The sequence below is a fragment of the Ursus arctos genome, unplaced genomic scaffold (genome assembly GCF_023065955.2).
Source record: "Ursus arctos isolate Adak ecotype North America unplaced genomic scaffold, UrsArc2.0 scaffold_8, whole genome shotgun sequence".
NCBI classification, from domain to species: domain Eukaryota; kingdom Metazoa; phylum Chordata; class Mammalia; order Carnivora; family Ursidae; genus Ursus; species Ursus arctos.
In genome coordinates this window covers 34,347,314-34,374,826 of record NW_026623100.1, presented here as the reverse complement: position 1 = coordinate 34,374,826, position 27,513 = coordinate 34,347,314, and the positions used below count along the sequence as shown (strand labels likewise).

General features: G+C 40.7%; 1 protein-coding gene across 2 annotated transcripts in view; it reads right to left on the bottom strand.

Moving 5' to 3' along the window:
- Nucleotides 1–27,513, bottom strand: part of ANTXR1 (ANTXR cell adhesion molecule 1) — a 213,204-nt gene that overhangs the window by 159,571 nt on the left and 26,120 nt on the right. For both annotated transcript variants that reach the window (XM_026484155.4, XM_044377552.3), the window contains exons 3-4: nucleotides 23,524–23,595; nucleotides 381–462 (exon numbers count right to left, since the gene is read on the bottom strand). In XM_026484155.4, the coding sequence (XP_026339940.2) occupies nucleotides 381–462; nucleotides 23,524–23,595 (154 nt within the window). The remainder of the gene's footprint in view (nucleotides 1–380; nucleotides 463–23,523; nucleotides 23,596–27,513) is intronic.

Here is a 27,513-nt window from a genome sequence, read left to right as displayed (position 1 = left end):
GTGCTTGTGAACAGGGATCCACGTCTTACTTCCCACAGACTGGGACTTGTTTTCCTTACGCCTGAAGTCACTGACGTCCTGTCTCAACCACTCACACACCATCTAGAAAAGTTTACCTTGGAAATGCCGGGGACTGGTGTGTGGCACGATTCATGAGAGTCAGCCAAGCATTAGCTAACAAGCCCTTTATCGGTGTCACGGAAGGGGCGAGGACATTCACTTTTCTGGGACAGAGTTATCAGCGTGCAAGCTTGTGGGAAAATTGTGTTTATTTTCTCGCTCTTGGGGGGTGTTCAGTTACGTGTGTCTTATCTCATCGGCCATCCTTATGTTTCCCTGTCACACTTTATATTTAGAGTTGAAAACCAGTTTATAATTACCCTTTCAAATCCTTCATGCATGTAAGTGTCTCCTCCCGGCAGGACCTTCTGGAGTTCTTCTAGGCCCTGACGGATCTGTTCCCTGAAATCCAAAGACACCCTGTTAGTCTTATTAGAGCGTTTCACACTTTGCTGTGGATAGATGTACGCATTAATCTTTCGTGCGGATCCTGCCACGGTACCCCCACGATCCCCCAAAAGCCTATTAGAAGGAATGTCTTTGCAGCACATTATCCATTCAGAGTCAGCCAGAGGGGAGGGTAGGGAATCTCAGGTGAAAGGACCCTTTTGCAGGAATAGCTCTCTGCTCACAAGCGTTTTCCACCCCTTAGCAGGACAAAGTTTTCATTCTACATTGGAAACGAGTCCTAAAATGCAACTGCTCTGGAGGGGGTGACACGACAACTCAGGTAACTTTATATCAAGATGCAAACAGCTCACGTGACCCAGAAAGAGGCGAGTAATGAGAACCCAGGACAAGGCCACCCCAAGGACGGAAGGTGGGAGGGGCAGGTGTCCGGAGCAAACTCTGCCTCTCGCACGCACGTGTCAAGGGAAACCATATAGTCAGCTTTGAAAATGAAGGCTCAGGCAATCTACGCTTTCCAGCACAACCAGGAGTGTTTTCTGTGGGCTGGTGTCTGTGTTTTCTTACTCCGGTTGCTCAAGGTGGTGGGGGGGGCAGGAAGAGGAAGTGGGTTATGGCCCTGGGAAAGGGTCCAACTGGTGATGAGAAACGTGGATGGTCTGGGGACCAAAGAGAAACTTTGTAGACCATTCTCTCTGGGGTGTAAGATGTCCACATCTATATTCCTGTCTTTCAAGTAGCTCCATACCGTGCCCAAAGGGGCAAAAAAAGTTAATTTCTGAAGAAACATTAAGCTTATTCATAATCTGTAAGCCTATGAAAGGGTTTGTAATGACCTTTCTCTCACAGAGGCCTCTTTCGTGACAGAGGTGGAGGGGCACTATTTAAATTAGGAAGGGAAGCTCCTTTTGAGTAAGGAAAGAACCTCGCATCTAGTGAGCTTCCACTAGGTCCAAGGCCCTGCTCAAGGATTTCTGATTTTATGTTCTCAGTCACTGGTCAAGGTGGGCACTATTGCTCTCACGCAACAGGTGAGAAAATGTGGTTCAGAGACGTTAAGCAGGAGAGCAGAGACTTGAAGTCAAATTGGTCTGACTCAAAAATGGCTCTCTACTCTGCCCAGCAGTCTCCTTACATAGGTCAGTGCGTGCTGGAGAGGCGGGAAGTTTCAGTAACACTAGATTAATGAGGAGCAATGGTAATTTCTAATTCTCTCTGGGTACTCGCTCTGTGCCAACCCCTGTTAGAAATACACCACTGCATATACCACCCAGTGCACCATGCAATATACGCAACGAATGAATCATGGAACTTTACATCAGAAACCAGGGATGTACTGTATGGTGACTAACACAATATAATAAAAAAATATTATTTAAAAAAAAAGAAATACACCACTTATAATCAATTCACTTATATCTTTCGAAAGCTCTTTGAGGTAGATATACTGTTACATCCATTTCATAGATAAGGAAACTGAGTCACAGAGTGGCTAAGGAACTTGTCCAAAGCCCCTTGACTACTAAGTGGCAGAGGCTGAATTTGAATCTAGAGGCCCTGTTTCTCCAGCACTATGATAAACTGTTTCTCTTTGAATTAGTGAACAAAATTCATTACTGTTTTATCCTGGCAATTGCCTGGGGAGGAAGTCCAGTGCAAAATTAACCTTCTGTTAAAACTGATGGGTGAGTCTGGATTGCCAAGTTGTTGGAAGTTTTAAAAGACAAACTGAACAGGGGTTCGCCTGAGCCTGTCCCTGGTCTGGTTGCTGATCTTCTCATGTGGAATATTTAAGATGAAGGAACTCAGACTTTGGGAAATGTTCTGACTGTTGTCTGCTTTTCTTACCAGTGCCTAGTTATCAGACCATGTGCCCAACTGCCCAAGTCGGAAACCGGAAGCCTTCCTGGTCCCTCTACCTTCACTCTCCTTTCTCCTTCTGCTCCCCCTACATAATCTGTCATCGAGTCCATCAGTTCCGCTCTAGACATCCATGAAACTGACTACTTCTCTATCTCTTCTACCAATGCCATGGTCTGGAGACATCATCATCTCTCGCTTAGACCACTAAGACAGTCACTCGCTATCTTTTCACTGCCCTCTTGCCCTTCTTCCATTCATTCTCCGCATAGCTGTTACAGTGTTCTTAAACATTTTTTTAAAAAGATTACTTATTTATTTATTTGACAGAGAGAGACAGCCAGCGAGAGAGGGAACACAAGCAGGGGGAGTGGGAGAGGAAGAAGCAGGCTTCCCAGAGGAGCAGGGAGCCTGACGCGGGGCTCGATCCCAGGACCCTAGGATCACGCCCTGGGCCGAAGGCAGATGCTTAATGACTGAGCCACCCAGGCGCCCCTGTTACAATGTTCTTAAAATACAGATCAAAACATGCCATTCACTCCCCTCCTCCAAACCCTTCAATAGCAGTTGATTACACTTGGCATAAACCTGAAATCCTTGCCATGTATTCCATGGCCCAAAATGAGGTCCTTATTACTTTTATGTAACTTTATTTTTTGCCATCAACAGGACAGTAGAATTTGACCTGGTACGTCCCATGTGGACCATACGTGATGGTTCCTCTGCCTCCCTGTCCAGCCTCATCTGTACCACTCTGCCCCCACTCTCCTCACTTGAGCCCCCCTGGTCTCCCAAGCAACTTCCTTCACACCTGCCATCATTGCTGCCTGTGGACTGGTGCTACCGTTGCCCAGCTCTTCACCGGGCTAATTCTTACCCAGCTTTCAGTACCAACCTAAAGGTCAATTGCTCAAAGTAGCCTTACTTGACTTCCCTATTTAGACTAACTCCCTCAACTAGACTTTCTCATGGCACCCAACAATTTTGTAACTAATACCATTTGATCATGTAATGATTTGTTAAGCTACCCCCCTCACCAGCTGGAGACTCTAAACTCCATGAGGGCTGGGCCATGTCTGTTTTGGTCCCTACTATATCTTCTGTGCCTATGACAGTGCTTGGAACAGAGCAAACATTCAATAAATATTTACTGAAGAAGTTAATCATCCTGGGAAGAAGTCAGTCTTGGGGGCAGGGATGAGCTTCACTTGGCCACGTGGAGGGAAGCTGACTTGATAATTGATCCTAGATCTGCGCCCATGTGATGGTTAGAAACCATTCTCTGTGTTGTACCTCTATTACCCCAGAATTTCGATAAATCCTATCAAAAGGCATGTTTTATTTTAACTCTGTTGTTTGGTGATAAGAAACAGGATATATCTGTGCATTAGAAGGAGGAATAAAGATGAAAGCAGGGTCCCTCACCACTGCCACCGTGGGGAAGGGAGAGGGTGGCATTATCAGTCACCTGCCAGAGGGCAGTATTGCCCTGCCAGTCAGCAGTTTCAAGAGGGAAAGGACAGTGGCAGGGTCGCAAGAGGGTGAGGCTGGGATAGGGGACTGAGGTTGGGGTAGAAAAATGGGTGTTTGTTCCCGAGTACACAGAGGTTGCACATGGAACATTCCAGAACAGCTGCGGGCACTAAAGAGGAGGGAGCTAATTTCTGACAATTAGATGAGAAGAGATTGGGCATTAAAAGTAAATGTGAAAAAGAAAAGCAAATGCGGCGTTATCGTTGAAAAGTTTGGGACATTTTGGCAACACTAAAATTAGAATCTTACGTTAAGACTGAAGCTTAAAAAAAGAGGGTTAAAAAAAGGCATATTGGGGGTGTGGAAAAGGTTCCTTGGCTTCACTGTATTATTTCTCTGCCAAATAAAGTCTGGGAACTGGGGTGTTTTCTCTAAGCCTATTTCCTTTTCTTTATAAGTATTTTCTTGGGCTTTCTATTTTTTTGGTACCAGAACAGGCAAAGGCTGTTTTGGAAAACGTCTTTCTCCCTGATACTTTCTGTCTGGCAAGATAGGAACTCACCAGTCCCAAGCAGTGATCACAACCTCCCCATACACCACCCTTCTTGGTCAAAAGATGAAATGACTTAAGACCCCCCTCCCTGCCCCCTGCCCCTTCTCTAAGCATCCTCAACATCGAAGCAAACAGAACAGATGGTTTCATGGGAATGGTGGGTCTGTTTTAATTCTGGGACAATGGAACTATTAATAAGGGCTGATTGTTTTCATGTTCTTTTAGGAATGGAAGAAAACTGGGGGAAAGATCTTTTAAAGGGGGCGATAAGAACCTCTCTGAGGACTTGGTTATTACCAAATGAAATGTTATCTTCCTGGGAATTGAGAGAGGCAGGGAATCCTACGGAGAGGCTGCTATTTAGTCTCCTGTTTTCCTTGGTGGTTTCACATGTCTGCCAGTGTTCCTATGCAGAAGTGAAGCGTTTTCAGGTTACATGTCCTGTGTTTCTTCTACAATCCCTGCAAGACTTAATGATGGGCAGAGGGTGGATCATTTGCTGTTGAATGAACGATTCCAGCTTGGATGCATGCATCCATTCATTCATTTCCACAATGATTTACTGAGCATGCACCGTGCCCCCCGCACTGCACTGGTAGGGGTAGGGGTAGGGAGTGGGGGAATCAGTCACAAGGTCTGCTGGACTTTCCATGGCCCTGGGAATTTTCCCACACTTCGTAAAGGTTGCTTTCTGGGATTCTGGGTGTGATGTGACATTTTGATAATATTTACTGACGGAAACATTAAAGGATGGACACACACAAGCATGTCAAGAAGCACTTCATTCAACAAGCTTTTCTCCTAAGTAGCCTAGTGATGTTCCTACTGCAAAATCCTCCTGGGGGTTATGCAATGTCTACCACATTTTCAGTCTATAAAACAATCTCCACCACCACCCCAGAATAACCCAACATTAGCTCTACATTGTCAACTTCTTGCCTCTTAGTAAAAGAGCTTCCAATTCTGTGGAATTGGACTTTTCTCAAATGTCCAGCAGTTGTTGGCTTTGGAGCCTCAACTTATATTGTAAACACACATCACTACTTACTATCACTAATGCCGCATTTACAACATTTCCAGATGGCCTTATGGCTCCAGATGCTGACGACCGAAAACATGGAGTGAACAGAACAAAAGATTATAGATTAATTAAAGAATTTTCATTGCTACTTTTGGAGTCTGGATGTTTCACAGCCAACTCTAATCATTTGTTTATAATGTATATAAATCATAGCCTCTTTGGGCTTTACTTAAGGATAGGCCAACATGATTAATGATATTGAGATGCATCCTGAACCATATATAGATGCATATATATATATATATATATATATATATATATAATATATATAGTGAGCTATAATTTATATATATCTTATATAATATATATAGTAAGCTATAATTTATATATATCTTATATAATATATATAGTGAGCTATAATTTATATATATATCTATATCTATAGTGAGCTATAATTTATATATATATAGTGAGCTATAATTTATATACAGTAATATGTACAGATATTTATTCATTTCTTTTGTATTGCTGAATTTCTTTCCATAATTTGTTTATAATATTTCTTCGTTATCTTTTAACATCTGCAGAATCTATAGTAACATCCTCTCTACAGCAGTTGCTCTACGGATTACAGTATTCATCGTTCACTTTAACACAGGCTACTGTAAGTTAATACTGTGCCACTTCTCATATAATGAAAGAATGCTTTAATATTCTACTTCCATATATCCTTTCTTATCTTTTATGCTATTTTGTCATATATTCTTTTATATGTAATGAACTCCAAAATGCAGTTATTATATGTCTTAAGCAATCATCTGTTTGCAAAATTAAGAAAATATTTATCATTTCTGTTATTCCTCCTTCTCTTTTTTTTATAGACCTAGTTTACATCTAGTATCATTTTTCTTGAGCCTGAAGAACTCCTTTAGCAGTTGTTCTTTTTTTTTTTTTTTTTTTTTTTTGTAATGCAGGTTTGCTGGGGATGACTTTCTCAGTTTTGTTTTGTTTTCCTTAAAATGTCTTAATTTTTGCTTGCAATTTTAAGGATATTTTCAATGGATATTGAATTCTAAGTTATTTCCTTTCATCTTTGTAAGGAACTCAATCTGTTGTTTTCTGGGTTGCATGTTTTTTTTTCTCATGAAAAGTAAGTGATTTTCATTGTTGCTCCTCTTTTTGTAATACGTCTTTTCCCTTCTCCATAGGTTTTAAGATTATCTCTTTATTCTGGTTTTCAGAAATTCAACTACTTTGCACTTAGATGATGTTTTCTTTGTATTCGTCCTGTTTGGGGTTCTTTGAAGGTTCTGGATCTGTCTGCAGAATGACACGTTCAGTATTCCAATTATACATATATTAGACCAATTGCTATTATCCCACAAATTGTAAGGGCTGGCTTATCTTTCCCCTCTGCCCCCTGGTCATTTTTCTGTCTCTTTCAGTTTAGATCATTTCTATTAACTTGTTTTTAAGTTCATCAATCCCTTTTCCATAGATATTGTATTTCAGTTCCATAGTTTTCACTTGGTTCTTTAGAGTTTTCTTTGTGTTTTTTTTTTTTCTTTCTGATATCCTGTGTCTTTATTGTACTCACCTTTTCCTGTAAATTCTTTAACATGTTTATAATAGTTGCTTTAAATCCCTGTCTGGTAATTCCAACCATTGAATGATCTGTGGTTTGCTTCCATTACTGTGTTTTTTCTTGATTATGGGTCACATTTTCCTGCTTTTTCCCCATGCCTCATTATCTTTTCATTTGTGTTTCAGACATTGTGTATACATATATAATAAAAAAAAGCAGTGGAAACTTAGGTACAATGTTGACTTATTTTGCTTGTAAGCCTTTCATCTTTGGGAGATGGGGGTGGGGTAGGGGCTGATTGTTTAGATTCCTCCTTGAGTTAGGTTGAGCTTGGGCTGGGTCACAGCTTTAATTAGACTATGTTCCCTGTTATTAGCCTAATTCTCAGACTTCTGCCCTGCCCTGACTTTGTGGTCTTTTCAGTCTTTGAGTTGGGAGGGAAGTGGGTGCAGCTTCCGTCATTTTTGCTTGCTGTTGCATTTAACCCTGGTAGAACTTCAGAATCCAAGCACCACAATGATCCAAATATAGGATTATGCGATTTCTCTTCCCTTTTCAGCAACTGTTCCACTGATACTTTCTTGGAAAAAATGCAGAGGTGCAGGTGAGGGGGAGAACTGTCAGACAGAGATTTCTTTTTCATTTGGGGCTTCTTCAGATAATCCATCCCTCTGGCACACATCATTGACTGAGGTTCAGCTGACTTTTCCTCATCCATGAAAAGTCTCTCTCCATGGCTACCCTACTTTTGCCCCTACCCAAACCATATCCATTGCCAAGTATGGAAGTTTCTGTCAATCTCTGCTCAGCTATAAAGGGCTTGTTTCTCTCTAATTCAGTTCATCAGTGCTTCCAGTGTGTCTGTTGACCCCATAGACACATACGGATTTTATTTCGTTAGGACTCTTCTGCTTGACCATGGAAATGAAGGTTTTTCACATTCCTCTACATCCTAACCAGAAGCAGAAATACTAAAAGACTTTTTCTAAATATTTGTGACTACACATTTGTTTCAAGTCAGGAAAAAAAATACTAGAAGCTGACTACCAGCATATAAATATACTCTAATATCTCTCATCTTAAAAAAAATAAATCCTCTGTGACCCCACATCTTCCTCTAGCTATGGACCAATTTGTTTGCATTTCTCTTCACAACACAACTTCTTGAAACAGTACTTGTATCCCCACCTCCCTGTCTTTCCTGGTGGAGACTTTCTTGAAATGTAAAGCAATCTTGGCTGTTCACAGTGAATGAGCGAGATGGAAAGACTTGTTGGAAGCTGTGCATACATGGTGGGGCATGCCAACTGGCGGATGACCAGCTTTTGTCAACAGGCTTTTTTGTTGGGGACCCTCAAATATCAGTGTATGTACATTTCCCCCCTCCCCCACCCCGAGGCATTTATTTCTACAAAAAAGGAACTTTCAAACTCCTTCCTTAGGTGTTAGTCTGGAGTTGACAAGGAGGAAGGCTGGAAGCAGCCACATTTGTTATGCAGATATCCCCATACTCTCCCATGCCTGGTGTCTGACTGTGAAAGCATCCTTGTCTAATTTTGCCAGAGAATATACTTCTCTTCTCTGGTGGAACTGGAGGAATAATTTTCAGATGTAGTGGAGGCAGGTAGTTCTGAAGGCTGAACTGCTCCTCAGATAAACTCTTTTTAAAAATTTAATTTAATTAAATTTTTTGGTTTTATTTAAATTTAAGTTAGTTAGCATATAGTGTATTATTAATTTCAGGGTAGAATTTAGTGATTCATCAGCTGCATATAACACCCAGTGCTCGTTACAGCAGGTACCCTCCTTAATGGCCATCACCCGATTACCCCATCCTCAGATAAACTCTTAAGCAATATTCCCGTTTTCACCTTGTTAGCCCTTCCTTGTCTTCTGCAGTATTTGACAGCTCTAGGTTTTGATTTTTCCAGGGTTCTGCTAGGCTACAGACTTGTTTCTCTTCAGCATCTCCTTCTGCAGGATGATATTTGACTTTTCTCCACACTCTTACCTCATTTGCCACTTCTCTATCCTCTTTCCATCCTCACTTGTAGAGTTGCTTAGTTTCCTCAAAGATGGGCTTTGTGGTTTGTTTCACATTCTCCTGGTTTGGAGTGCTTTTTGTGACAGAAAGGGTAAAAAATGTCTTTACCCCTCATCTTAAAACTGGAAGTCTTCACCTTCTAACCCATTCTGCTCTGACCTTTGTCTCCGCATCTCTGCTGGTCTCCAACCATCTCTACATTGCCAACCCAACAGTCACCTCTCTGGCTTCATCTTACTCAACCTCTTATAGCATCAGACACAGTTGGTGTCTTTTTCAAGATAAAATGCTTTCTTTTCTTGATTTCCATTATGGCATGCACTCTCCATCTCCCTCATCAGTTGTTCTTTTTCATATTTCAGTGTAGACTTTTCCTTCTCTTCTAGAACTCTAAAGATTAGAGGGCCCCAGAACTCCTTCAACACCCCCCCAACCCATTCCCATATTCTCAACACCCACATTGTTTTATAAGTCATCCTTCCCATGACTTAGATGCTAATCAAGGGAGCAGGGGCTTTGGAAGAAGATGGCTTGGATTAAATCTTCATTCTGTCACTTCCTAAGGCTGTCAACTTTAGATTTCTCAACTGTAAAAATGAAGGTGTGGAACTAATATCTACCAGCTCCCTTCCAGCTTAGAATGCTGCATCTGATTTTATGTAGGGACCAAAGAGTGAGCAGAAACAGAGCATCTGCTGGGAACTGGAAAGGCCACAACTGGCAGACAGGAGTAGTCCACAATGTGGCACAGGGTCAAGTGCAGACCAGTAAGTGAAGTTCACTAAGAGGAGTCCATCAGGGAATTTCCAAGGGTCGAAGCCTAAGCTGGCATACGGGATGGAAGTGATGGTTTAATCACAGGGCAATGTGATGAATTTGTCCAAACAAGCTCTTCTTTACACAACTCTGTTTTGGCTGGTTACTCATTTGTGCAGTGGTTTTCACCATGTAGTTTCCCATGGTACCACTTTGCTTTTGAAACGAATCTTTGTAAGACTTTCCCATCACTAACCCTTTCCCCCAGTTAAGCCATACCCTGAAGGAGATGGGAGTGGTGGAAAGTGGGTTTTGTATTCAGGGCTTCCCAAATATATAGCTTTCCCCTATGAGAACCTTCCGTTTCATGCTCCTCTTAGTTCGATGAGGACTAGGTCTCTCTAGGTGTTTGCAGTATCTGAAACAGTCAGGTTGATGTACTTGAGCCCAGGGCTATCGACCACAATGAATGCTTGTAGGGCCAAAGGATAGAATGGTGCTCTGTCAAGCCCTGCGCAACAGAGACCGCGGAGCCCAGAATCACCTTCTCGGATGGAAGCTGAAAGCAGACAGCCCTAGGGGAGATGATAGGCAACTATATTGTGTTTGGTCAGAGCACATTTCTTTAGTATAAGCTGGTGGAAATTACAGTTCTCTCCAAAGATAAGGCTTCCCTGCCACACTTTGGAGCAATATGAGGCTGGTCATGGGAGCAGGCAGAGGTATACTGTGTTCACACCAGATAATCCAACCCACAAACCATAGGTGGGCACGATCTGTTTGAAAAGATGAGTTGGAGGATCCTACAAGACGTTGAGAGGCAACGAGAACTCTTAAAATCACTGGTGGGAATGAAAATTGGCACACCCCTTTGGAGAACAAGGAAATCATGCCTAGTGAAGTTATACGTTCACATACCATAAGACCTAGCAATTCCACCCCTAGTTGTGTATCAGAGAGAAATTCTTGCTTTTAATCCCCCAAGAGATGGGTATAAGAATAGTGATTGCAACTTTGTTTATAATAGCAAAAAGTTAGAAACAAACTAACTGTCCACGAATAAGAAACAGGAAGTACCTGATGGTACATTATTACAATATAATAGAATGTAATGGAAAAGTATGAGCCAAGTACAGCTACATGTATCTTCACAGAGAAAGTCTCAAAACCATGCTGTTAAGTGTAAAAAGCATGTTCAAGAAAAATATGTACAATATGACCATTTATTATAAAGCATAATCTGAAAAAATATAATATATTGCTCACGGAGATACAAAAATATCGAGCATCCGTTAAGATGAAAACCCCAAATCAGGATGGGGACTATTTCTGGGGAAGAACAAGAAAGGGGGAGTGTACACAGAGGTCTCAATCCCTGTCACATTTTGTCTCATAAGCTTGGTGGTGGCTAGTGAGTCCATTACCCTTCTTTGAGTATACTTCTGTTACATTTGAAATATTTAATAATTAAAAACAATTGTGGGGGATGAGTCGCCAGAGGCTGAACTTGCAGGCCATGAGGAGACCGCCAGAGCTGCTCAAGGGCTCAGGCTTGGCCCCGGAGGCCGAAGGGCCACGAGGGGATGGGCAGGCGAGGCTGCAGAGCCGCCTGTGTTGACCAGGGGTGGTCTGCCCTTGCGGGGCCACCGGAAACCAGGTGGTTGTGGCTGTTTGGCTTCAGGTCTGAACACCCTACCCTTCTTCGGTTGCACTGACCCCATCTGTCGTTTGTCCTGCTGGCTTCGTCCCGACAAGAATGCTTCCGCGTGCTGCTCTGTCAGTTTTTCTTCTTCGTGTGTGCTTGCCGCAGGTGGATAGCAGGTGAGGAAGGGAAGTAACAGGTCCTGAGGCTCCGTGTGCGGCCCGCGCCTCTGCTGGGCACCTCCTTATGTTAATCTACCAGAGCCCCACAGCCCCACCACGCGGGGGTGTCATTGCCTCCAGCGCACATTTGAGAAAGCAGATCCAGAGCAGACCAGTAACAGACTGGAACCCACGCTGGTCCTGGTCCAAAGTCTGTATCGTCTCGACCACATCCCTGTGTCCAGACTTGGTACAGGACAACGTACTGTACACAAAGACACAGGACACACACACATACACGTACACACACACACACGTGTTATTTTTTTCAGAGCATAAGTTGTACTCCATAATTTGAGAAAGAACTCAATGTGATTTTTATATAAAATCAAACCTTGGTATATTATTAAATAGAGCACAGATGCACATGCATTTTTAAGATGAAAGGACGTTGAAGAAATTTCTTGCTTTTGGTGAGCGATTCAAACTACACCCGAGGACCCCAGGAGTAATACTTTTACTCTCTCCTCCTAACTGGGGTATCCCCAGAGGAAGAGCGTGAGAAGCACTGGACCACACGACTCTCAAGAAGCAGTCTGCTCCCAGAACGGCGGAATTGCTTCAAGGTGGGTTCTTTTTACCATCACTGATACTCAATATAAGGAACCCTTCGACAAACTTCCCCTAGAGACATTGCCTGTGTGCGTCTGTCTGAAGGAGTCTCGCTAGAACCATTACACAAAGGGAAGAATAACTTTTCTCTGGCCTCATGCCCAAGCAGAATTTTTTACCTGTATCCCTCTATATAGGCATAGACAGGCCAAATGTTAAAACTTTGGAGAGGGATGTGAGCCATGGAGAGCTGGGGACTCCGAACTGATGACTTACTGCGTGCCTGGCATTATTAATCCTTCCAGCAGTTCTTTGAGGTAGGGACTATCATTCTAGTCATTTTATAGATGAAGAAACGGGCATAGAGAGGTAAGAAACTCTCCCTTGGACCCAGACCCAGGATATTCTCTCAGTCAACAGGACAAGAGAATAAAAACATGCTTTCCACCATTTCTTTTAATTTTGCCATCAAATCTTCTTGTACCTAAATAAACAGTACCTAAAAATGGAACGAATCCAGGTTCTTTCAAGCACCAAGTATCTGAAGATTCGTTTTCTCTCTTGTTATTTTTAAATTTGAAAAAGGCTTTTAGAACTATGTCTCTTGGTAATGACAGCCTGTAATCATTCTGCTCCAAGAATCAAGCAATGTGTTCAGAATATGTCATTTTCCCCTGTGACACTAAATGGCAAAACCACACTCTCAACCCAACCGAACGATGACTGAGAGGGATGGGGAAGTGTGGTCTCTTGGTTTCCACTCAGCAGGTTGCGCCAAGCATTCTTGGCTTTCACTCCAACTCCCTAAGCAATAGGCAAGATACTTAACCTCTTAACCCCATCTGTGAAATGCTGCTGCCACCCCTTTACCTCTTTGTGAGGAGTGTTTCCACACTGAAGTTGTTAAAAGGTCCTGAAGATAAAATGTGTAGAGGGGATATGCTTTCAGAGAAGTGTTTTCTGGAAGAAGTCTGAGGGTTTGGGGTGGTGACATGTGGATGCTAGGATTTGTGTGTAACTAAAAACTGTATAGAACTGTAAAATTCTGGGAAACCCTATAGGATAGTGATTAAAAGTGTGGACACTGGGGCCCTTATGCCTGGGTTCAAATCCAAATTTTTGTACTTTTACAAGAGCGGCTTGGTGCCTTCTTTGAATCGGTATCCCCATCTATGTAATACATATAATAAATAATTCTAGTAACCATCTTACAAGGTAGGTATTATTAACTTTCTCTTATTAGAGTTGAGAAAAGTATTTTAGGTTATTGGTACATTAGAAGCCATTAATAAAAGATTGTATATAGACACAAAAGCATGTGTACTTATGCATTCGTGCACATATATAGTGGTTGATTTCATTTTAGTATTCCCCAGAGAAGAAACAAAAGACGGCAGCACGCGTATAGATGCTGTAAATAGGGTACAGTGTGTAATGTAATAGGAAAAAAATCACTAGATTGAAATTTTTAATTTTGTGAGTTAAAAAAAATTCTCCCACCACTGACAGCTTGTATGAACTTGGGCAAATAATTCAATCTCTCTGAGAATAATTTTCCTTAGCAGTAAAATGAGGCCAGGGAGAGGGTTGGATAAGACATAATAATTTTTTGACTCCTGGTTGTTCTGTTATGCTTTGTTTTTTAATCTTGTAAAGGTCAGAAGTAAGGCAAGATTTCCAGGTGAAAACAGTAATCATATTTTAACTTCCCCCTGTTCTCCATCATAATGCTATAGAAACAAACAGCTAAACTAGTATCATAGGGGAAAATGTTTTCCCTGCTGGAAAATAGGTAAGAGTTCTATACACATGTCAGACACTTGGGGTTATTCCTCAAAAAGCATAGCTGCTGAGATCAGGCTGAGGAAGGACCTGGCAGCCTGTAATTCCAGGACATGAGGAGAAAAGTCTGGGGTTGGTAGTGGGTTCATTTCTTGACACTGACCATCTTCTTTTGGCTCCAGCTTCCTCCTTACTTTGGACACTTTGCTAGGTCTCTACCCTTTCCAAGCAAAAATTATACTACATTTAAATTTTCCCACAGTCTTTAGCCTGGGATCTTCACATTTTCAACAAACATTTATTGTGATCCCTGACAGAATTCACCTCAAATCCCAGTACTGAGAAACTTAGTTGTTTCTCTTTTGAATTACTATGTTAAGGAAAGTCTCAGAAGTTGGGAAGAAGAGGACCAATTTGAGAAATCTGAGAAAACTTCCCCTTTGAAGCAAACTCTTATAAAAAATAGGGAGCACATGAAGCAATTGTAATTCATACTCAAGATGAAGCTATTCCATCTCTAACACAATAGCAGAGTGCCACACACATACACAACAGGAAAAATTGAGGATCAGAAAAATATTCATAGGGTTGAAAGGTATTATCTCTCAGTTAAAAAATGCAATGGCACTGAAAACAATAAATGGAAGATGAAAGAAATTAAAGAAAGCATAAACAAATGAAAATACAGCCTGTGTTCACGAATCAGAAGACTTAACATTGTTAAGATGGCCATACTACCCAAAGTGATTTACAGATCCAATGCAATCCCTCTCAAAACCCCAATGACTTTTTTTTTTTTTGACAGAAATAGAAAAACGTATCCTGACATTTATATGGAATCTCAAGGGACTCAAAATAGCCAAAACACTCTTGAAAAAGGACTACAGTTGGAAGACTCACACTTCCTGGTGTCAAAACTTATTACAAAGCCACACTATTCCAAACAAAGTGGTACCAGGACAAGGATAGGTGTATAAAGGGCCCAGAAAGAAAGCTTTGCATATAATCAAGAATTTTCAAGAAGGGTGTTAACCATTTAATGTGGATAAGACAATCTTTTCAACAGATGGGCTGGAAAAACTGGATTTCCATTTGCAATAGAATGAAGTTGGGCCCTATTAGAACCTTATACAAAAATTGACTCCAAGTGGATCAAGGACCTAAATGTGAGAGCTGAAACTAGAAAGTTCTTAGAAAAATCATAGCTTCATGATGTTGGATTTGGCAATGATTTTTTGGAAGATGACACCAAAAGCATGGGCAACAAATAACAAAATAGATAAATTAGACTCATCAAAATTAAAACTTTTGTTCATCAAAGGGCACTATTAACAGAGGGAAAAAGTAACCCACAAAATGGGAGAAAATATTTGCAAATCATATAGCTGATAAGAGATTACTACCCAGAATATATAAAGAACTCTTAGAACTTAACAACTACAATAAAAAACAACCTAGTTAAAAAAGGGGCAAAGGACTTGAATAGATATTTCTCTAAAAAAGATACACAAATGTGCCAATGAGCACATGCAAAGATGCTCAACATCACTAACCATTAGGGAAATACAAATTGAAACCACAATGAGATACCATTTCACATCCATTAGAATGACTGTTATTTAAAAAAAACACACACACACACACACAAAACACAAAAAACCCCAGAAAATAACAAGTGTCAGCAAGGATGTGGAGAAATTGAATCCTCGTACATCACTGGTAGCAATGTAAAATGGTGCAGCTACTGTGGAAAACAACATGGCATTCCCTCAAAAACTTAGACATAGAATTACTGTATTATCCAGCAACTCCACTTCTAGGTATGTGCCCCAGACGACTGAAAGCAGACACTTTACCAGACATTTACATGCCAGTGTTCATAGCAGCATTATTCGCAACAGCCAAAAGATGGGAATAACCCAAATGTCCATTGACAGATGAATGAATAAACAAATTGTGGTATATACATACAAAGGAATATTATTCTGCCTCAGAAAAGGAATGAAATTCTGAAATATGCTATAACATGGATGGACCCTGAAAACATGCTAAGTGAAATAAGCCAGATACAAAAGAACAAATATTATTTAATTCCACTTATTTGAGGTACCTAGAATAAACAAATCCATAAAGACAGGAAGTAGAAGAGTGGTTACCAGGGGCTGGCGGCAGTTCCAGTTTGGGATGATGAAGAAGTTCTGGAGGTGGCTAGTAGTGTGATTGTTGAACAATGTAAAGCCACTGAATTGTATGCTTAAAAATGGTTAAAATGGTGAGATAAAAAATTTCAATAGAAGCTGCAAACAGTAAGTTGAATGCAAACAAAATAATTAAAAATTGGTGAATTACAGGACAAGAGTGAAACATTCTTCAAGAACTCAAAGAAAAATGATAAAAATTATAAAGTAAGAAAAAGAACTTAGAATATAAAAAAGAGTTTGGCATAGATTTAAGAATGGAATGGACAGAAGAAAAGTAATAATAAAAGAAATAATAGAAAAATATTTCTATTTCCTTGTTATTGGATGGAAAGGCTAAAATCCTATACAGAGTATTACACAAAATCAATGAAAGAATCCACACCTAGATATATTCTCTTGACTTATTTTTTTTTAATTCCAAGGATAAGGAAAAATTTTTTTACAAGTATCCAGAAGGAGAAAACAGGCTACTCATAAAGGAGAAATGTACTAAATGGGTATTTTTTGTATGCAATAGAGAATAGAATATATACAAGTTGGCATTGTGTCATTTTCCAGTAAATTTAGGGGAAAAGATAGTCAGGGAAAAGAACTTAATATTCAATTAAAATATTTACCTGGAGGTGAATAATAACAATTCTCAAACAAGTTCAGCCTTACCAATTTTAATATTCACATACCTTCCAGGAAAATTTTACCTGAAAAAAGACTCAGTCAACTAAGAAATTAAAAAATAAATAAAATAAAAATTTAAAGTACTGGAAAGGAAATACATATGTGTACCTCTGTGTATTTATGAGACATAATGCAAATAATTCTTAAAAAATTCAGCAAGGGGAATAAATGATATTACTTAATTCTTGCCATAATAAAGACAAGCAAAATTTATTGGGAACTGTTGCTAGAATAAAAATGAAATCATACTTTCTCAAATTACACTTTTCAAATCATTGGTGGAAAATTAAAATATCAAAGAAGGGTAAAAGATAAATAAATGGGTGGACACAGATATAGCAGGAAAATATTTTTCGAAATTTAAGTTCATAATATTTTTTTGACAAAGGACTTAAGAAAGCATGAAATGTAACAGAAAGGTGATTTTATGTTGATTAGAAATACAGTCCATAATGAAAATCCATGTGAACTAAACAATATGTCATAAATCATAAAGCAGTGTGTTGGAGAGTCACATAAAACAGTTATGGTGGAAAAATTTTAAAAATACCTCACTGTCTTCACAGATCAAGTAAACAAAAATATAAGATATTTGATAAATTTAATCAATATAATTCTTATATAAAACATTTTACTCATCAAAGTATACATATCATCTAACATCCATGGATGACAAAATTTAATCACATACTAGTCCACCAACAAAAATTAATAAATTTTATTTATTTATTTATTTATTTATTTATTTATTTATTTGAGAGAGAGAGAAAGTGAGAGAAGAGAGCAGGAGCGGAGGGGGAGGGGCAGAGGGAGAGGGAGAAACAGACTTCCCACTGAGCAGGGAGCTTGCTTCAGGGCTGGATGCCAGGACCCTGGGATTATGACCTGAGCCAAAGGCAGATGCTTAACTAACTGAGCTACCCAGACACCCCCAAATTAATAAATTTTAAAAATAGAAATTATAGAAACCAATAATTTGGAAAATACAACAGAAAAAACTCATTCACAATGGAAGGAAAACTTAAAAATGCCCAAGAAAAAACTTAGTAAACGCTGTATGAGACTGATTTGAAGAAAACAACAAAACCTTAGTAAGACATAAATGAAGGGATACATCCTTAGGTAAGAAATACTCCCAGTAAAACTGCAATGCCATTTTGCTAAGGTGATCCTGCACTTTCCATACAATTCAAGTGAAAATCCCAAGAGTATTGTGGTACATTAAACAAATTATTTAAAATGACCATGGTAGTAAAAACAAACAAACTACTAAAAACCAGGGGGATTTTCACTCAAGATCAGAAGTGAAGAAGGACTGGTCTTCCAGATGCTGAAACTAATAAAAATAGTGTGGCCCTAGCTCGGAACAGACAGAAACGCAGTGTATCCGAATAGAAAACACAGCAATGGATCTAAGTCTATGAGAGTCTAATTTTTCAAACTGGTAGGAAATGATTATTCAGCACATGATGGAAAAACTGGCTAAGGACTTGGAGAAAAAGGATGGATCTTGGCCCTATACCTTTCATCAGACTAATTTCTAGAAGTAATGATCTACATGTAAAAAAAAAAGTATAAAAATTCTGTAAGTAAAAGTAGTCGTAAAAAGAACAATAACAGCCCAATCATAATTATGCATACGGATGCTAAGCTTCTGAATAAAACGCAGGAAAGAGTTCAACTCTACATTAAAATGAAAGTATATGACAACCAAGTATAATGAGAAATGCAAGAATGAGCCAAAATTAAAAAAATCTTTTTAATGCATTTCACTGTGTTAGTAGGTCAAAGAAAAAAAATATCATCTTAAGAGATGCCAAAAATGCATTTGATTAAATTGAATATCTATTCCTGATTGCTTTTAAAGGAAGAGTTGGACTTCCTTGACATGATCTCATTTCCAAATGATGAAACATCTGAAGTATTTAAAGTAAGACCAGAAAATAGACTATCCAGGGAGTACTCAGGGAATCATATGCAGGAGTTAACACTAACATAATGTAACCTAAATAGTACTTAAATTAACACTAGATTCTTTATTATGCTGACGAAGAAACCTAAAAAAAAAAATGCGTTACAATTTGTCAGCTGTTTTGCAAACCAATGAAGCTAAGAAATCTTGGAAGAGCAACATGATATAACGCAAAACACATGAGTTGGACCAAACCCAGAAACCAGAATCAGAATACCCATTCTCCCATTTTTGTTATTTGACCATAGCAAGTTCTCTAAGCTCAGATCTCAGTGTCCCTTATCTATAAAATAGAAGTAATAGCAGGCAAGATGGAGTAAACTTGCTACCGGTTATCTCTCCTGGTGATTATTAGAGAAACTCTGGACAAAATCAAAAAGCCAACACTTAAGGACTCTAAAAGACAAACAAAGCAGATGAATTGCGCAGGGTAGTTAAAACCTGACAAGTAACCCAGGCAGGGATGGATTCCACATTCCCCCCTCTTTTCCTTCACGGCTTTAACTTGAGGGTGGGTCTCAGTCACATGGTAGTGGCCTGGGAGGACACCATATCTCAGGCCCCCGAAAAAGGGAGCCGTTCAAAGAATGTGGAGAGAATCCCCACTTTCATTTCTCTTTGATTACTTCTGCCTTTGTCCCATGGGTGACCTCGGTATACAACTGTACAAGGCAATGTAGGGGCCAAACTCCAAGAGAAACACCACTTTTCTTGTTAGCAGACTTGCAAAGGGTGGCCTCAGTGGGAAACACAGTGGGTGAGGAATCCTGCAGGAGAGAGAACTAGAGAAGGGGGGATCCCAGTAATTCTGTGAAGCTGTGTCAGTCCCAGACTACTCTCTGAGCTGCACACGCATGGGACAGACTCAAACAGCTTAGCAAAGGCTTTGAAAACTGAACTGAAATAAAAACCACCACCCACAGAAGAAAGTAGTGCATGCACAGAAGAAAGATTAATATTCTCCAGAGGATTTGAAGGTGACTCAAGAGTCTGAACAACCTAGTATTAAAAATTTCTAGGATATATTCTAAAATTACTCGATGTACAAAGCACCTAGGAAATGTGACCAATTCTCGTGAGAGAAGGCAATTAAGATGCCAATCCTGAGCTTATGGAATTGTCAAAGAATTTAAAGCATATAAATATGCTTTATATATTTATTTTATAGTATTTATATATTACATTTCTACTATATTTCTACCAGTATTATCTATTATATTTCTAAATATTCTACTATAATTATATTATATATAGTTAATCCCATGTTTTTATCTCATGTTATATCTTATATGTTCTGTATTTACATATATTATATCTTTAAATATTTATATATTTATCTTTTAACTATGCTCCATGAGCTAAAGGTAAAACGCTTGAAATAAATGGAAAGATAGGTGACTGCAGCAGAGGAATAAAATTTTAAAAAGAACAAAATAGATATTTTAGGACTGAAAAGCATAGTATCTGCAATAAAAAAATTCAGTGGGTGAGCTTACTGGCAGGATAGGGATGGCAGGGGAAGGAGTCAGTGAACACAAAGATCGATAGAAATGATCTAATCTGAAAACCAGAAAGAGGAAAGATTGGAAAAGAATTGAGCAGACCTTCAGGCACACGTGGAATCAACCCAAAAGGTCTAACATCTGTGTCACTGAAATCCCAGAAGGAGAGGAGAAAATGACTAGTAGTTTAGAAATAGGGCTGCGAATTTCTCAAATTTGGTGAAAGACAAATTTGTAGATTCAAGAACCTCAGCAAAGCCAAAATAGGATAAACGCAAAGAAAACCATGCCTAGGGACGCCTGGGTAGCGCAGTCATTAAGCGTCTGCCTTCGGCTCAGGGCATGATCCCAGCGTTCTGGGATCGAGCCCCGCGTCAGGCTCCTCTGCTGGGAGCCTGCTTCTTCCTCTCCCTCTCCCCTGCTGTGTTCCCTCTCTCGCTGGCTGTCTCTCTGTCACATAAATAAATAAAATCTTAAAAAAAAAAAAAAAAAGAAAAGAAAACTATGCCTAGACAGATCCTAGCCAACCTGCTGAGAGCTAAAGATAAAGAACAAAATCTTGAAAGCAGTTAGTGAAAAACGACATATTTCATATAAAACAATGAGACGCTGTCGGAAATCGAAGTTTAATGGTTATATGGGGATACGTGAGCAATGATATGTAAGGTGCTTAAGCAGATGAAAGACACGGATGGTAGGTATCATTATTCTGATTGTAATTCCTTTATTACATCTCAACACATCGTATTTATTTTCTGTTCTATTTCTTCAAGCTTCCTGGGGTTTTCTTTATGTGGATTTGATCCCAAGAGCCGGATGCAAATATTCCTTTCATAGTATTTCTTTCGGTTTAGCCACAATCTTTTGCTCTCGTTGAAATGAGACTCTCTGTGAATTCATGTCCTATTTTTTGAACACGTTTTTTTTTTTTAAGATTTTATTTATTTATTTGACAGAGAGAGACAGCCAGCGAGAGAGGGAGCACAAGCAGGGGGAGTGGGAGAGGAAGAAGCAGGCTCCTAGTGGAGGAGCCTGTTGTGGGGCTCGATCCCAGAACGGCGGGATCATGCCCTGAGCCGAAGGCAGACGCTTAACGACTGCGCCACCCAGGCGCTCCTGAACGCGTTTTTTTAACTTACTCGGTGTCCTCACTACATCCGTACAATAATGCATCTTTTACTGTCTTATAGGGATATTGTGAAGATCAAATGAGATACGGAGAAAACATAAAAATTCCTGCGACCAACTAAAACACTGGAAGTCATATCTTTCGGAAATAGTACCAGCTTGGAAGTTCTGAAAGCCTAATTCTTTTAGCCAATCTCATGAGAAAGTATTTTGGAGAGGGGAGGCTCATCCACATTCCCCCCTGCTGATAAGGGTGGGGGTGTGCCAGGAAACCATTCCTGCTTTGCCAGCTGATCCAGAGGTCAGGCCAGGCAGTCACCACGTGAATCCCATACAGCCATTAGCAAGGCCTGTTGGCGGTTCGATGCATATTTAGCCCTTAAAAATTAAATGCCACTTCCAGCGAAGTGGAGATTCTAACCTCTGTCCTCTCCTTGGTACGGGAAACTAGGAGAAGTAAAGTTAAGGCATACAACATCGGATTCCAAGTCGGATTCAGATGTCTAATTTGAACTAGCATAACCAAAACGAGTCTGAAAGCCCAGGTGTTTTAACAGTGTTTATAAATCCGTGACCCCCTCTGCCCTCCCCACTTCCCAGCGGCCGTGAGCAGTAGCACACAAAATACCCACACGGGATGTGAGATCTAAGTCTCTGGGCCAAACTCAAGCATGTGGCAAGTGGAGTCAGCAAGAAGCAACACCAGGCAGCCTGGGTTGCAGGAGGATGTGAAAAATGGGAGAGAGGGTTTTCTCTGAGCAAAAGGCATCTCTGCATAAAGGATGTCATCATGTAAAGACAGAGAGACGAGGAGTCTCCCATACAGCCCATAAGCCAGACACTTTCTCAGAGCTTCTTAAAATCCTTGGCCAGTTTTGAAGGGAAGTCTCACAACTTTCCTGGGCTTTATGATTCTCTGTGTAACGGAAGGCAGCAAGGTACAGTGGCAAAAATGTGGAGGCTGCGTCTAGCGTGGCTTCTGCTTGGTAGCCTTGGGAACACCATATGGCCTCAGTTTCTCCTTCTGTTAATAGGAAATAAGAAGCCCCTTATTTTTAAAATGGGGTTTCTGTGTATTGCAAATGGCATGCATGAATAAAAGATACTGCTAAGGGAGAAACAGGACTTGGAAACTTCTATACGGTACTTTTTGTTACACATGGGAAACAAAGACATGGAGAAAAAGGGACTAGCTCAGATTTGCTGTGTTGGTGCAAAATCCAGAAAACCTTACTCCGTCCTGTTAGTTCTATTCTGCTCTCTAGAAGAAGAATGCTGTAGAATAAAGTCTCCCTGTCCTCCCCGTGCTTGCGCCCCTCTTTTCCTTTTCCCTATATGTCTACACACAAGTCTGCCAACAGTCCCACATGTGTCCCCCCCACCCCCACCCCATGGCGATTCTCTCATGTCATCATAGCACTTTGTAAAAAGTGGACAAAGTGTCCTTAACTCAGGAAAACTGTTACCTCCACTTCTAATAGTTGGGACACCATCCTAACTATGAACGAACGGCATGTCTCTATTTTTCCTGGTTTTCATGGGTAAGTGGTAAAATCCAAAATAATATTTTTGTTAAGCTAGGTCTAAGTAATCCTTTTATGTCAACAACACTTTCCACACCTGATTCAAATTTCCTTTTATTCTGTGGTACCATACACCCTCTCTTTCTATTCCCTGCCTTAGTATAATAAAATTTCAAGTTCTTACTGCTCTCACAGTATGCTTATTATATCTCTGACACCTTAATCCACAAAGTAAATCTAATTTAAATAAAAGAAAATAGAATCCCCCAAGAATCTGGTGTGCTCCCATTTTGCTCCAAGCTAGCAGAGCGAGTTACCCATCAAATGTAAGTTTTACCTTAATGTGATTTAGTCATTTACAGAATTTCCCCAACATCAGGAAATACCATCAGGCATCACAGAGTAAGCTAGCAGATGGTCAATGTGCAACGTTCAAGACTTCAGTGCAAAGAGAGAACTACAAGATTAAAACGACTGACACCCAGGGCCGGCACCAGGGCACCAATACCAGAACTACTCAAGGAAAGGTGGGCTTTTTAAAGACAGGGAAGGGGAGCATCCTTACCTGTCTTCTGTTAGCTTCATTAGGGTTGTTCCTCGAGTAGAGAAGACAATAAAGGACATTCTTAGCTGTGGGCTGTAAAGAAAGAGAAATTCCATTAGGGCCAGTAGAAAGACTATGGAACGCCATTTCCTTCCGGTCGTCCTCCCTTGTCCTTCCTTGTGTATCACGGCTGCCAGAGCTGAGGACCTCCAAGCCAAAGAGGGCCACACAGCTCGTGCTGTGAGCCTTTAGCCCACAGCAGACTGGAAGCTATGGACCAACGGGAAGACCTCCGTTGTCTTCCCGGAATCTGCCTATGATTTGACACCACCGCTCAGTGAGAGCAGATTACAAGTACGAGAGCTAAAATTCATCACGGCCCCATGCTCTGTCTGAAGAGGTATGTCCCTAGAAGAGCACTGGTCTGCATGGTGTTTATAAAAGGGAGACCCCAGTTGATAAAATCTGATAACATCCCATGGCAGTTGGGTGGACCTGCCAACATGGAGAGTGGCCAAGCCTGGGGCGGCTGGATGCCATCAGCCATGAAGATCATACTGCGAACTCCCTTTGTTCTGAAAGCAGGATCACCAACTTTTAATTTTGACTTGTTTCCCAATGAGGTTATTGTCTAAGGACAGAAAGTGCTGATGGGCCACGAGAATATCCACTCCGCTCAGAAGTTACACTTCTCTCAAGCAGAGAAAGACAATTATCATATGATTTCTCTCATCTATGGAACATAAGAACTAGGAAGATCGGTAGGGGAAGAAAGGGATAAAGAAAGGGGGGTAATCAGAAGGGGGAATGAAGCATGAGAGACTATGGACTCTGAGAAACAAACTGAGGGCTTCAGAGGGGAGGGGGGTGGGGGAATGGGATAGGCCGGTGATGGGTAGTAAGGAGGGCACGTATTGCATGGTGCACTGGGTGTTATACGCAAGTAATGAATCATCGAACTTTACATCAAGAACCAGGGATGTACTATATGGTGACTAACATAATATAATAAAAAAATATTATTATAAAAAAAAAAGAAGTTACACTTCTCAATATTCACAAACACAGCAGCAGGGCTTGTAGATGGCGGTGCTCGGGAGCTTTGTCCCTGGAAAACCCACACTCGGGGAGAGAGAACTACTCTCAGCTGAAGACCAAACATGTCTCTCTGTCTTCAAGATGGACCGGCAGAAATAACAAAGACAAAACAAACATTAAAAAAAAAAAAAAAGAAAAGATGGCCTATCAGGGTGTAGTGGATTCACCAGGAGACCGTTGTCCGTTTGGGACTGTCTTTGGGTGGCCAACTGCTTCATCGGTCACAGCATGAACCTGTTTCTTCACAATCAGGTTCCCTGATCTGACCTCCATATCTTACAGTCCCCACTTCCTTCAATGTTTCTCAACACTCTTCCCCCCTTTTCCATTTCTTAGCTTCGGACCTGCCCTCAACTATCTGACCACTGCAATTGTTTCCTAGCTGGTGACCTTGCTGGACATCATCCCTTGTTCCAATTCATTCTTCCACTGCTTCCAGAACTATTTTTCTAAAATATAAATTAGACCTGGCACTCATCTGCTATAAAATCTCCAACGGTTCCTACTTCCTCCAGGATGAAGTCTACATTCATTACCAGACGTCTGATGCATCTTTGGAAATGCTTACCATGGTGTTTAATACATGGTAGGAGCCCAAGCAGTACATGGCGAATTGAATATTGGTATCCTGAAACAGACCTGGGCTCTCCGTCCATGACACCATTCTGTCTGTTACCACCTCACTGCTGCTAATCAGCAAAACACCATGTCCTAAATGATAATAATGACCATCATAATTATCATAATAATAAAACAACGGTCAACTTTATCAAGTGCGTACTATGTGCCAGGCACTATTGTAAGCGATTTGTGTGTATTATCTCATTAAACTGTAACAACTTTATGAGACCAGTACTATTATTATTATTCCTATTTTCCAAGAAAGGAAATTGAGACCCCAAAGGATAAAATAATTTCCCCAAGGTCACAGAGTGGGAAAGTAGTGGATCTGGGGCTTAAAACCAAGCTTCTGGTTCTGGAACTTGGGCTCTTAAGCACCATATTATCCTGCTTCTTTTGTATAGAGTTCAGGTCTGGAAAAAATGAATTTGAAATGTGGGAAATGTCGGCCTCCAAGAGGCAATTGGTATATTTGGTATATGAGTCTTGGCAAGAGACCTAATTTGGGAGTTTTCAGCATACTGATGTGAGTGGAATTGTTCCAAGACAGTCAGCAGTGAGAAGGGAAGTGAGCCACAGCTAGAACCAACACCAACATTCAAAGACTTGACTCTGGTGGGTGGGATGAAAGGAGAAACCAGAAGCCAGTGGAGGAGAGAATATCAAGGAGAGAAAACTCTCAATCGAACAAAGCTCCTGTATCGAGCAGAATAAGCACTGCAAGACACTCACTGTCTTTGTCCTCTTGGGGCATCTCTTCGGGGCTTTGGTGAGAGCCAGCAGGTGGCGGGGGGGGGGGGGGGATGGAAGCCAAAGGAATGAGTGATAAAAGTACGGATATGGAGACACTGAGTCTTTAAAGATATCTGAGTGAGAAATCAGTAAGAAATAGGTATCTATGGTACCTATACACGGACATAATTAGGAGATTTCTTTTCTTTTTTTTTTTTTTAAAGGATTTTATTTATTTATTTGACAGAGAGAGACAGCCAGCGAGAGAGGGAACACAAGCAGGGGAAGTGGGAGAGGAAGAAGCAGGCTCATAGCAGAGGAGCCTGATGTGGGACTCGATCCCGGTACGCCAGGATCACGCCCTGAGCCGAAGGCAGACGCTTTAACGACTGCGCTACCCAGGCGCCCCCTGGAGATTTATTTTCTGTTTTGGGTTTGTTTTTGTTTTTTTTCCATACACGGGGCAGGAGACATTTGTTTATGTCTATTGATGTGGAAATGGAACCAGGGGAAAGATGGAGAAAAATGCAAGAGCGAAAAAAGACGTGGAGGAGATTGGAGACAATGGGATAAAATGGACTAAAATGGAGGAGTCACCTTCAAAGGGGGGATATTTGAATCTCAGAGACAATGGGAAGGGAAAGCATGCATCTTTTAAGAATAGGACTGGAACTTGAGGACATCACTTTTCTGCTCTTTCCAGGGTTCTTGGTGAAATAGGTGAAGTTCTTTGCTGAAAGTGATGGGTGAGAGGTGTGGGTTGGGGTCTTGAAGGAAATAGTGAAGAGTCAGCATCATTATTAAGAAAATGGGAGGGGGTCAGAATAAAGACAAATAAAAGAACTTGAAATTTCAAGGATCCCACTAAAATTAGAAATGGAAATATTTGTACTGGCATCAGCCACTGTTATTAAATGAATACCCCCTCCTGCAGTATCGGCTGCCTAGACTATTTATTAAAATGAATAAAGATAAATCATTCATTCCTTTTCAAAATCTGTCCATTTATTTGAAGATACTGAGTGAGCATGTGCTGTGTGTCTGGTGCTACTATAGGCACTTGGAAAATACAATTTGCATGACTGCAATGTCTTGGTGACATACTTTGAGGGGGTCCATAGCCAAGAAGGGCCAGAGGAGACAATGCGAGGCAAGTGTCTCGTGGTCTGCATTAATTTATGTCAACTTCTCTAGTCTACAGTTTCCTTGTCAATAAAATGAAAGGATTGGGTTAAGTCGCCCCAACCCCTACTTCTCAGTGTCTTTGCTACTCAGATAGTGAGGCATCTGGAATTGCTGAATGAACTGGAAAAGAGAAGCGCTGAGTGGCCACTCTGAGTCAGGTGCAGGGCTAGTTGGTTTGCACATGTTTTGTCTTTTAATTTTCACATGGAAACCAGGGTTCAACCAAGGTAAGTCAATTGCTATGGTTGCACAATGGAGCTTGGATTCAAGTCCACATCTGCCTAACTTCAAAGCTTTTTCCAGTAGAGTCCTCAGAGAGAACAGAAGACCAGAAGAGCAAACAGAGACGCAGCAGATACTGTCAAGGGTCTCGAG